The sequence below is a fragment of the Pseudomassariella vexata genome (genome assembly GCF_002105095.1).
Source record: "Pseudomassariella vexata strain CBS 129021 chromosome Unknown BCR38scaffold_13, whole genome shotgun sequence".
NCBI lineage: Eukaryota > Fungi > Ascomycota > Sordariomycetes > Amphisphaeriales > Pseudomassariaceae > Pseudomassariella > Pseudomassariella vexata.
Window position 1 is genome coordinate 275378 of NW_024467968.1, and position 11260 is coordinate 286637.

Sequence of the window (11260 nt, forward strand, 5' to 3'; positions counted from 1 at the left end):
TTCAAGGAAACGACGTAACAAAATATCGCATCTTTCTCTCTATTCGTTGGATTGCTGACAAAAATAAACCAGAGGAAAGGTGTTGCGCAAGGGTATTGGGAAAGGGGCTTTCTCCATAACGTCCATCGTGGTTAACCTCACGATTCATCAGACTCTCTCTGGATCCTGGGTGAAACATACGAGGCGCCCAAACCATCTGGTCTTTGCTTGTCAACGACAAAACCTCGAGCTGACGAACAGTGATATGGCCGAAGTTTCCGTAGAAGCCCATCTACGTTGAATCTGATTTGACAGAAATGAAAAAAATCTCGCATGTCGGGTATTTGAAATCGTGAAGTCAGTTAATTGGATCATCCGGAGGAGGAGAACTTAGGATGATGTTAGACCAGATCGCGAACTTTACTCCTAATTTGCGGGTTGTCATTTTACCGAGTCTGAGCGACCAAAATACGAACCTCGGAATGCTAGCCGAGTGACGAGATCGTCATGAAACCGCACAGGTTCATCTTACCTTATGCTAGGGGCGCAGCACCGAGAAGTGTGAAAAGCTTAAGCTCTTGATTGCGAGAGTGGCTGATACCCGAACTTTTGGTTTGTTCATCTATACACTCCGCCTGGCGTCCGTTTATGTCAGTAGATGCAAATAAAGTACTTATTGTCATAGATAAAAATAGTCCAGCTGGCCACATATTCCCCATATGTAGGGTTATATCGCATTATATATACCTGTACAGGCAATTTCTACATATGAATTGATATAAATAAGTATATATTCGGTCTATCGAAAGAAAAACTCGTGATATCCTTAAGCCGTAGTTATACCTATCTATAGTTATACAATATGTGGGTGTGGGATCGCACTGCTACTAGCATTCTGGCCACATACGCAGGTGCAGAAGGGAAGTACAGGTGAGGGGGTCCAAGCCGCACAAGAGCACTAAAGTATCTCAGGCAAACACTTCCCAAACAATATATTAACGTGGCTTTTGTGGATTTGGTGGCGTGAGATCACGTGAGGCACGCGCGAGATACTTTAGTGCCCTTGTAACCCTAGTATCTCTCGTTCGGGAGTGCTAGTGTTTCTAAAGGCTTATCGAAGTCGCCGTCGCGATAATTATTCGACCGTTCCTTCAATTAATTCGATAATCGTACGGCGGACTGTATATCTAATCGAGCCGTTCTAGGCGACAGGTGTTACGAACCGTTGGCCCTAGACCAACATTACAGGCCCGTTGGCAGGCCAGGTGGATACAAGCATTAGGATCACGGGACCCCGCATCGGAGAAAGGAAAGAACCGACCCGGTCACGTGACTTACAAGGGTGGATATGTTGGTCAACTACATATCCAACCAACAGGATATGTTGGCACAGAACATATCCAAGTGGGGATCAGTGAAGGAGAGATGGGTATATAAGGGACAGGACTCCCAGGCATTTCATAGATAGACAGTCTCTACTTCAGTGATCAATCTAAGCATCAATGTAACCTATTGGTGTGGCAAACTGCCTTAACGACTCTATACCCCGTTACCCTACTTGAATACTTCAGTTACCCAGAGCACTATACTCCATACGTCGTTCCCCGATATTATTGCTAAAGGACTCCGCAGCAGGACTTACTTACTAGCACAAACCCTTACAGACTCTTTAGTGGTTTACGCAGCTAGACTATTAGAGGTTTCGTTACACTGATCTAACCACCTATTTGCGATAACTTTATTACACCAGCCCTTACTCGTCGCGGTGTATTCCCACTCAGGGATATTTTGGTCTGGGAACCACTGTGCTTGGACTCTCTTGCCGGAAAATACGCAGACAGGTGTACCCCGTTGGGTATGCGAAATGTACTCTAACCAGGAGCACCACGAAGCGTCCGACTTTGATACGCGTACCCGGCGTGAATTAGACGTCCCAATAACCGTACCATGCCCAGATTCCCCCTCTTGGACACCTGTCTCATCCATATTATACTCGTTGTCGGGTTTGATACGATACTTCGTACGTAAGCGTTCGAGGAGGGTGTAGAAGTCTCGGATCTTGTTCGAATCGGATGCTCTAACTCGGCTAGCATCTACGACGCGCCCAATTTTGGTACGTATCTGCGGATGGCGGCTAACGAAGTGATCCACCCAGTGTTGGCCGAGTGTATTGTTATCCCCTTGAGCAAGGAGGATTTCGGCAGCGAAGTCGGCCACATAACGCTTGCTAGGAGCCCGTCCACACACTTCTTCGTATAGGATCCAGTTCACGATAACCTCCTCTTGCTCTGGAGTCAACTTTTGTTGCCTGGAGGCCGCGTCGCGATGCGAATTACCGTGACGAATACGGTAGGACAGTGTAGTCCCCTTGATACCGTACCGATGAGCTGCTACGGCCTGGGAAGAGCCCTGACGGACAAGCTCTTTAGCGCGTTCGATTCGCTGCTCAAAATCGTCCAGACTATTCTCCACTGGATTAGCCATTTTGTACGTAGATAGGGAGCAATTGCGAGGTAAATTGAGAGACGTCGTGTTGTTGAGGCGTAGAAATTCCCTGCAAAATGGGGGTGCATGCAAAAAGGTGGTCAATGCGGTTAGTCAACTAAAATCCAGCGGTTTCAAAATACGCTCAACTTGGTTGAACGGATCGCTGCCAGCACATGACCACAAGGTCGTGAAACATTGTTGGAATAGTGGAATGAGAACACATCTACGGCCAAGTTTGATGATGAAGTAGAAAGCGACCGCAGCAATTGCGAGGCTAGCCATGCGACCGGCCACTCAGTACGACTTGGAATCAGCTGATGGCTGTGGACTGCCATTGAGTCTCGCGAGAATGCCGATGTCGGCATTTTTCAAATGGCAGTCGATGTCCATTCCAGAAGCCATTTGTTCACTCACAGCAGCAAATTACCTCCATGTAATGCAGACGATCTGCCGCGAGCCGTATTTCGCGATGACGCACCAGCGTGAACTCGCTAGGCCACGGGTGCTTGTTGCAACCGCCCCATGACCTTGAACAAGATGCACAAGTCACCAGTTGTAGCCCTTGAATATCGCTACTGTGGGACGAGGCTCTCGCCTCACCTCGCCTATCCTTGTTCCCACGTTGTAGAGCGTATCACAGGGCCAAACATATGCTGCGGCCATTGTCGAACGCTGCGGAAGGGTTCTCCCGAAGTACAATCTGAGACGGCTGATGAGCTTTGTCTCTTACCCGCTGCTAACTAGTCTTCCAAACAATGTTGAGAAGGCTTTCGTCAATGTTCATAGTTGGCGAAGCACAGCGGGTTGAATGACAAGTTTCTGCACCACATGCTGAAACGTGGGGAATGCGCAAGGTGTTGGGCGGCGTGAATCGACTAAAACCCTTCAAGGTGTATAAGTGCTGGAAGTCAAAGTGTGTCGGCGCCGTTTTGGCGAACCTCGCCTGAATAGTCGCGACTGGTGTTGGATTGGGAAATCCTGGGAGAGTCAGGCTCAGCGAATGCTCAGAATCGATTCAACAAGGCACATCAAGACTATCCAACGGCTAGTGCTCTAGCGGCATCCTTGGGCAAGTATCCATGTCAGGTGACACCCACTGTAGGACGCCTCATTAGTAATCAAATACTATGTACATGTACCGGCTGTGAGTGATCAGCCAACAATACCATCCACACACTTGACCATAGATGACCATCCGGTAGCTTGGCACGACCATTCTGCAATAGAAATTGCATGTAGACATGTAGATACCAGTCTGAAAGCATTGGGTTTGGTGTCTTGAAGCAAGCTTTGTCAGAACAGAGAGATTGCCTTGCTCCAACGGTGCAAAGTTTCCGCTGCGTCGATCCGTTAGCGCGGTGTCGTGCACATCTTCGAGGCTCACAAAATTGACACTGTCTGAGCCATCTTGGTGTATTGGTATGGCGCGGCACGCCGCAAAGTGGGCAAGCACGACTCATCCACCACTTAGCGGACAAACTTGGCAACTTGAGAGTCCAAGAGGGATTTATGGCGGTGTGCTATTGGATGACCCAGTCTGTCATCATAAAGATAAGAAGCCTCCATTCTGATGATTGAGGAATCTGATATGAGATGCTGACAACTAAATCCTCATAGTGTCGTCACTGGCACAATCTCTGATGGCACGGTAGCCAAGCCTCTTCTGGAAAATGGTGGGTCATCCCGCGCTACCCCAATATTTGCGGTACTTTGTATGGCCCTCGGGATTCCTCTGCGCCTATAATGAGGCAGGGACATACACCAATGTCGTTCGCCAGTACAGTGAATTACACTTCGGTAGCGTAGTGCAGTGCATCTGCGCCGACGAGGTTAGTGATAGGTGCTGGTATGTAAGATTCAGAGGTACTTCGACTACTAGCCAATATCGCCAAAGTCGGGTATCTCCATATTACCAGAAAGGGCTTAGCCACAGTGCCAGTATAAGTTTCGGTCACCGGAAGCATAGAATGGAACGAGCCCCGGATTTTTGGGGTCTTCTCCAGAATTTAGATGGCAGCCCCGTTAAACAATGCCGATGGTAATAGGACCTGCCTGGGTAGCATTAGTTTCAGACGTTAGCCTATGCCCATTCCGGGGTGTAGCCTCGGCTTGCTAGTCACGTCAAGCTTTTCTCCGCATTTTCTTGCTGCCGTTCTACTTGTAAATCCACTTTCCCCTTCGTCACTATCTTATTCATTTGGCTATGCAGCCAATTACAGAGCTCCAGTATCGAGGGGGGTTTCGATGGACCCTGCTCCCTCGGTCCATCGGAGGTGGACCAGAGCTCCAGATCCCAGACGGAGTGCGTACCACCTCCCATACCCTAAGCACCGAAGCTGATGCTCTCTTTCCCTCATAGACGTTTTTGTTCTGAGAAAGCACTCATATCAGTCTACCTTCTCATATCTCTCAGCTTCACCTGGGCTTAAATATTCCTCGTCCCAGATGACTGAATATCGAGCCCGTTCTTCATCCTGTGGTCCTTGAACCAACTTGAACCAATCCTGCTCACTAACGAAGTTTCGGATTTGAGGCAACTTGAGTCAAACCTAAGCTTCGTATCCAACATTGGAGGCGCACTTCCCTGCCGGCTTCGTCCTAGACCACTTCATTACCTCTCTTACAATGACTATCCACAGTCGCTGGACCAAGCTCGTACCGGAGACTCCATTGCAAACATGGGTGTTTGGATCCTCCTTCGAACGGCTATCAGACAAGCCCCAATTCATCGACCCGGAGCAACCTGACCATTCTCTTAGTGTGGCAGAATACCGGCTTTGGTCCAAGAGGTTTGCCATGGGACTTCAGGCGGCCGGCCTGAAACCGGGCGATCGAGTTTTACTTTTTTCTGGTAATAATCTGTTCTTCCCAGTGGTCTTCATGGGAATCCTCATGGCTGGAGGAATATTTACGGTCTGTCCTCTTTTCTCTCTCTGTTTATCTCCAATTGCAGGAACTGCTGCCAAGCAAGAAAAGGGGTCATGGTTGCCGTGGCCACAATGGCGAATACCGGCTGATCTCTAGTAGGGCGCCAATCCGAGCTTCGTGGCACGGGAGGTGGCTTATCAGTTGAAAGACAGCGGCGCCACCTTTCTTATAGCTGCAGACGTGAGCTTGAATATCGCTCTTGAGGCGGCAGTCCAGGCTGGACTGCCCAAGAACCGTGTCTACAGGTAAGTACCGAGAACGACTTTATCATTGCGCAATCAAATTTATGCTCCTTGAGCTACCTTTGAAGGGGGAAAGTGAGGGTGAAATACGCCTTGAATGCCACCTGGTAACAGGATCATTCAATTCCACATCCCATTCTCTCATGCGACTTCCCTAAAGAGCAAACAGGAAATTGACATGGCTCAAATCAGTTTCGATGCCACAGCTCTAGATCCAACACCCGGCAAGGCTGAACTTGGCACGAAACACTGGACCGAGCTATTGGCCCCCGTGGAAAAGGCCGAGAAGTTCGACTGGGTAGAACCTGAAGACCCTAAAAGCGCCACTTGCTGCTTAAACTATAGTAGTGGGACTACAGGAGTACCAAAGGGTGTAGAAATATCGGTGAGCCGGTGCGTTATCGCTTTTGAGCATATTATGTCTAATTGAAGCAGCATTACTCGTACGTTGCCAATGGAGTAGGTGTTGTTGGGGTAGCGTCGGTAAGGGTACCTAGTACTTGAGATCCTTAGGCATACCGAGTCTAACACAACCAGCTGAACCCTGAATTTTCCGAAGTTAACAAGCGGGCGAGGCAGCTCTGCTTCCTGCCTATGTATCACGCATTCGGTCAAACGTATTATACGTGCATCTTCCCCAAACTGGAAGTCCCTGTATACATTATGCCGAAGTTTGACTTTGTGAAAATGCTCGAGTACACTCAGAAGTACCGGATTACCAGCCTGACCTGCGTACCACCCATTATCGTCGCTTTGGCGAAACATCCCCTCACGAAGAAATACGATTTGAGCAGCGTCGAAAGTATTGGCTCTGGTGCCGCACCGTTGAGTCTGGAATCGTCTGATGAGGTGGCCAGGCTGTGGCCGACGGGCGTCATCAACGTCAGGAACGGGTGGGGAATGACAGAGGTAACGTGCACAAGCACCGGCTGGGACCCGAACATCAATAAGCGCAGTAATGCGGTGGGTGAAATGATGCCTAATTGTGCCGCCAAGCTCTTGAAGTTGGATGGTTCCGGTGAGATCACCCAGGCAAACGAGCCGGGGGAGCTCTGGGTTTCTGGTCCAACGTACACACCACTCAATGCAAAGGGGCAGCAACGAAGAAAATGCTGACCACATCACAGGCTTATGAAGGGCTATTGGAACAAGCCAGATGCAACGGCTGAAACCATCAAGGTCGATGCTGATGGCACAAAATGGCTGAGAACCGGCGACATTGCTTACGTTGAGAAATACGAACCTGGTGGGCTGTGGCACGTAATCGACCGCCTGAAAGAGCTCATCAAGGTCAAAGGAAATCAAGTCGCACCGGCTGAATTGGAGGATGTGTTGCTAGGCAACAAGGCGGTGGCAGATGTTGCGGTGGTCGGTGTTACAATCAACGGAGAGGAAGTACCTCGAGCTTACATTGTACCGAACCCAGCGGTCAAAACCACGGAGAAGGATGTCGCAAAATGGATGGAAAGCAAAGTCACCCGGTACAAGTGGCTGAAAGGCGGTGTGGTCTTTGTTGATGAAGTCCCGAAGAATCCTGTAAGTTTTATAATTGGCCGCATATCATTAAATAGCCTTCGGGCGTCAAAGCTAACATGAGGTGATAGTCCGGCAAGATTCTGCGCAAGGTTTTGAGGGACAAGGCAGCTCGGGAAGTGGGTGACCGGAAACCCACTACATCGAAGTTGGCTTAACTTAAACAGGCCTAAGTCGGCCTCCATACGTACACCCTTGAACAGGACTACCGGACGGCCGAATTCGTAGCGATATGCATATGAACCATTCGAGGTGAACGATCACCAAGCAACTGCTGGACTAGGTATATACGGGAGTGCCCGTGCACATTATCACAATATCTCCTCTTGTGTATCATACACTTACTTGAGAGCGGTTTGAAGTTTGTGTGCATTTGGCTCATGAGATGACTTAGGCCGGGAAATGGTAACAAGTGGTTTTGACTCACTAATCAACTGTGAAATTAAGCTGAGCCTGGAGAAACCCGAGAAAATCCTGAACTTCCCAGTTGGTGATGAAACAACAGCACAACCTATCTCATATGTATGACGAAGCATGTCGCATTCCAGGTCGCTGTATCGTATCTGTATGTGTAAACGCGGATCTCATGTTCCACTCGTGCGCTTCTGAGATGATAATAATGTGGTCCGTCAGCTCCTCCAGGGCTTCTCAATGGTATGATAGGCACACAATCGTGTTCCAAGAACAGTCGGTTGGAATCCGGCGGCGGTTATAGGGACCATGTATGCCCACTGCGAAAGTGATGGGGATATAGTTTAGTAGAGTTAGACATCCTACTAAAGAATTCACAACCCTACACCGATATTAGAATTAACCTCCGGGTTAGATTCAGAAAGATTATAGTGCCAGGGAAAAAAGGTTGCGGAGGATACAAATTCGCAATACAGGGCCACACTTGTATGTAGGACTGGATAATTTACCCGCTATACTTCGAGTCTTTTGACCTAATTTCTTCATAAGCCGTCCGATCGACACCTAGCGGTGTATTAACGCGCTTTTTCAATGTAACGAACGAGACCGATCTTAAATAGGGTTTGGAGAAATGACAAAAGACTTTCTCCTATTGATTGCCTACAGCAAGGGTGAGTGGTCAACAGTGAATTACCGTAATAATATATCATTAAAAGCAACTGAGATGTACGTATTTTGAAGAAAATCTTCAACCCCGCACTCCGCATCAACGTCATCTGGAATCAAATTGAAGATCTAGACCTTAAATCAGGATAGATGACAGCATTATTTGAAATTTTGAGGCCTCAAAAGGTCCCGATTGAAGGTTCAAGGGTGGCGTTTAGGGAATGCAATCCATTCCGTATTTTCCACTCTGGATCCGCCCACCAAATCCGCCAACAGATACTGTGGCACTTCAAACCCTTATAAATACTACCACGGTCGACCCAAAGCAGTGTTAAGCTATCCAGACCATCGAGCCACTGCCTGGGGCCAATGCCGGCAGTGGACTTGCTGGAATATCACTGGGGAAGCCGCTAGCAGCCAGCGAAGAGAGGCATTCCATATCGTCACAGAAGGATTATAATGAACAAAATTGAGCGCCGTGCAAACCCATCAGGCTGTGTAGAAGAGGTGGTGCGGGAGGATGATTGATGATTGAAATTTAACGTCTCATCACGTGAGACGTGCCGGGCGCAGTGCCGGCATGGTCTATGCTAGTCGAATCTATGTTACAGGGGACTGTCTTCATCTAACATTCCTGTTCAGTGCGATGGGCAGATCTCAGTAAAGAAATTGGTCTCCTCCGCCCATTGGCAAAACAAACAAGCTCCCTTGGCCGTGCCTAGGAGGGAATCTATACTATTCTTGGCCATATGCGCTTTTAGATGACCGGGCGTGGCCTTGCGGCTGCGCTTGCAAAAGTAGAAGTGGACTGGTGTCTTTGTCTTTCCACACCTGCAGTTGAGCAGTGCGTCGCGATGCTGGAGTCTCTCGTGGTAGGTCACGAAATCCCCGTGGTGCGACCTCGCTGCGAGTAATCTGCCTAGGTGTTGCCGGGGCAGGCCAAGTTCGGGGGGTCGCGGGTGGATAGCGATCCCTAGATCTCGATCCTGTTGAGGGCAGGTAGTGGCCCATCGATCGTTGAAACTCTTCCAAGTGTAGGATCTCGCGATTCTCTTTATATGTGCGAATGAGGCCGGGTGTTGTGAAGGTCAACCCTCGCAGACTCACTACAACCAGGTGACGTACAGCTGGAACACCTGCCATGGCAGTGCCAGGTGGGAAGCCAATCATAACCCCTGCAGGAGCCCCGCCAAGCGTGGACGACTTAGTCGCGCCCCCTCAAACCTAAGTTGTCATCTTCTTTCCTTCGCTCCTTAGAGTAGAATCTTCGTCGATAGCACCTAATCCAGGTCTCTACCAATGCGATGCAACCCAGGTCGTGACAGGTGTTGTGTCTTGGGTGGTTGCTCACAGGCCGCTTTGGCCTGGACATCTGCTTCTTCGTTTCCGGGGATGCCTACGTGTCCTGGGCACCACCAGATATACACTTATTAATATCACGTGATGCGATAAGCGGCTAACCTATATTACACGATAGCCGCGCTAATTCGATAAAATTAACTAAATTAGAAGAAGCTATTCTTGCGTATATATTAGATATAGATTCGAAAGGGTATTCGCCCGCGGTTAAGAATATGGAAGATGTCTCACGACCTGGGTTGCATCGCATTGGTAGAGACCTGGATTAGGTGCTATCGACGAAGATTCTACTCTAAGGAGCGAAGGAAAGAAGATGACAACTTAGGTTTGAGGGGGCGCGACTAAGTCGTCCACGCTTGGCGGGGCTCCTGCAGGGGTTATGATTGGCTTCCCACCTGGCACTGCCATGGCAGGTGTTCCAGCTGTACGTCACCTGGTTGTAGTGAGTCTGCGAGGGTTGACCTTCACAACACCCGGCCTCATTCGCACATATAAAGAGAATCGCGAGATCCTACACTTGGAAGAGTTTCAACGATCGATGGGCCACTACCTGCCCTCAACAGGATCGAGATCTAGGGATCGCTATCCACCCGCGACCCCCCGAACTTGGCCTGCCCCGGCAACACCTAGGCAGATTACTCGCAGCGAGGTCGCACCACGGGGATTTCGTGACCTACCACGAGAGACTCCAGCATCGCGACGCACTGCTCAACTGCAGGTGTGGAAAGACAAAGACACCAGTCCACTTCTACTTTTGCAAGCGCAGCCGCAAGGCCACGCCCGGTCATCTAAAAGCGCATATGGCCAAGAATAGTATAGATTCCCTCCTAGGCACGGCCAAGGGAGCTCGTTTGTTTTTCCAATGGGCGGAGGAGACCAATTTCTTTACTGAGATCTGCCCATCGCACTGAACAGGAATGTTAGATGAAGACAGTCCCCTGTAACATAGATTCGACTAGCATAGACCATGCCGGCACTGCGCCCGGCACGTCTCACGTGATGAGACGTTAAACTTTCAATCAATCAATCAACCAAGTGGGGATCAGTGAAGGAGAGATGGGTATATAAAGGACAGGACTCCCAGGCATTTCATAGATAGACAGTCTCTACTTCAGTGATCAATCTAAGCATCAATGTAACCTATTGGTGTGGCAAACTGCCTTAACGACTCTATTCCCAGTTACCCTACTTGAATACTTCAGTTACCCAGAGCCCTATACTCCATACGTCAGACCCCGATATTATTGCTAAAGGACTCCGCAGCAGGACTTACTTACTAGCACAAACCCTTACAGACTCTTTAGTGGTTTACGCAGCTAGACTATTAGAGGTTTCGTTACATGAACCCTTCTCCCTTTTATCCTTCTGTCCTCCCGTCTCGTCATTTCAGGAATCTTCGAGAAGTGAAGCTATTCGGAGATTTCTGTGGGTCCAAGTGCTGTTGAGAATCTTCTGTGGGTCTTTCTGGCCGAAGGCGTCGCAGAGGCCACATACCGGTCATAGACCGTGACACCTATAACGAGTATTAGGGGTACAATTATACCTATTAACTGTCACAGCTCTGGCGATTACAGAGCCACATAGTGCTGTATATACAGTTAGTGGGACCAAATGTCAGTAACACTGACATTTCAGATCTTTTGGTCTATTGGCCT

At 49.1% G+C, this 11260-nt stretch overlaps 1 protein-coding gene across 1 annotated transcript; it reads left to right on the top strand.

Moving 5' to 3' along the window:
* Positions 1–5091: 5091 nt before the first annotated feature.
* On the top strand, positions 5092–7327 carry BCR38DRAFT_488555 (uncharacterized protein; the record flags this gene model as incomplete). The annotated part of the gene is made up of 7 exons (XM_040864287.1): positions 5092–5379; positions 5494–5639; positions 5829–6021; positions 6072–6119; positions 6174–6706; positions 6764–7172; positions 7241–7327. 7 exons carry the CDS (start codon positions 5092–5094, stop codon positions 7325–7327), a joined length of 1704 nt encoding a protein of 567 aa, XP_040712097.1.
* Positions 7328–11260: the final 3933 nt, after the last annotated feature.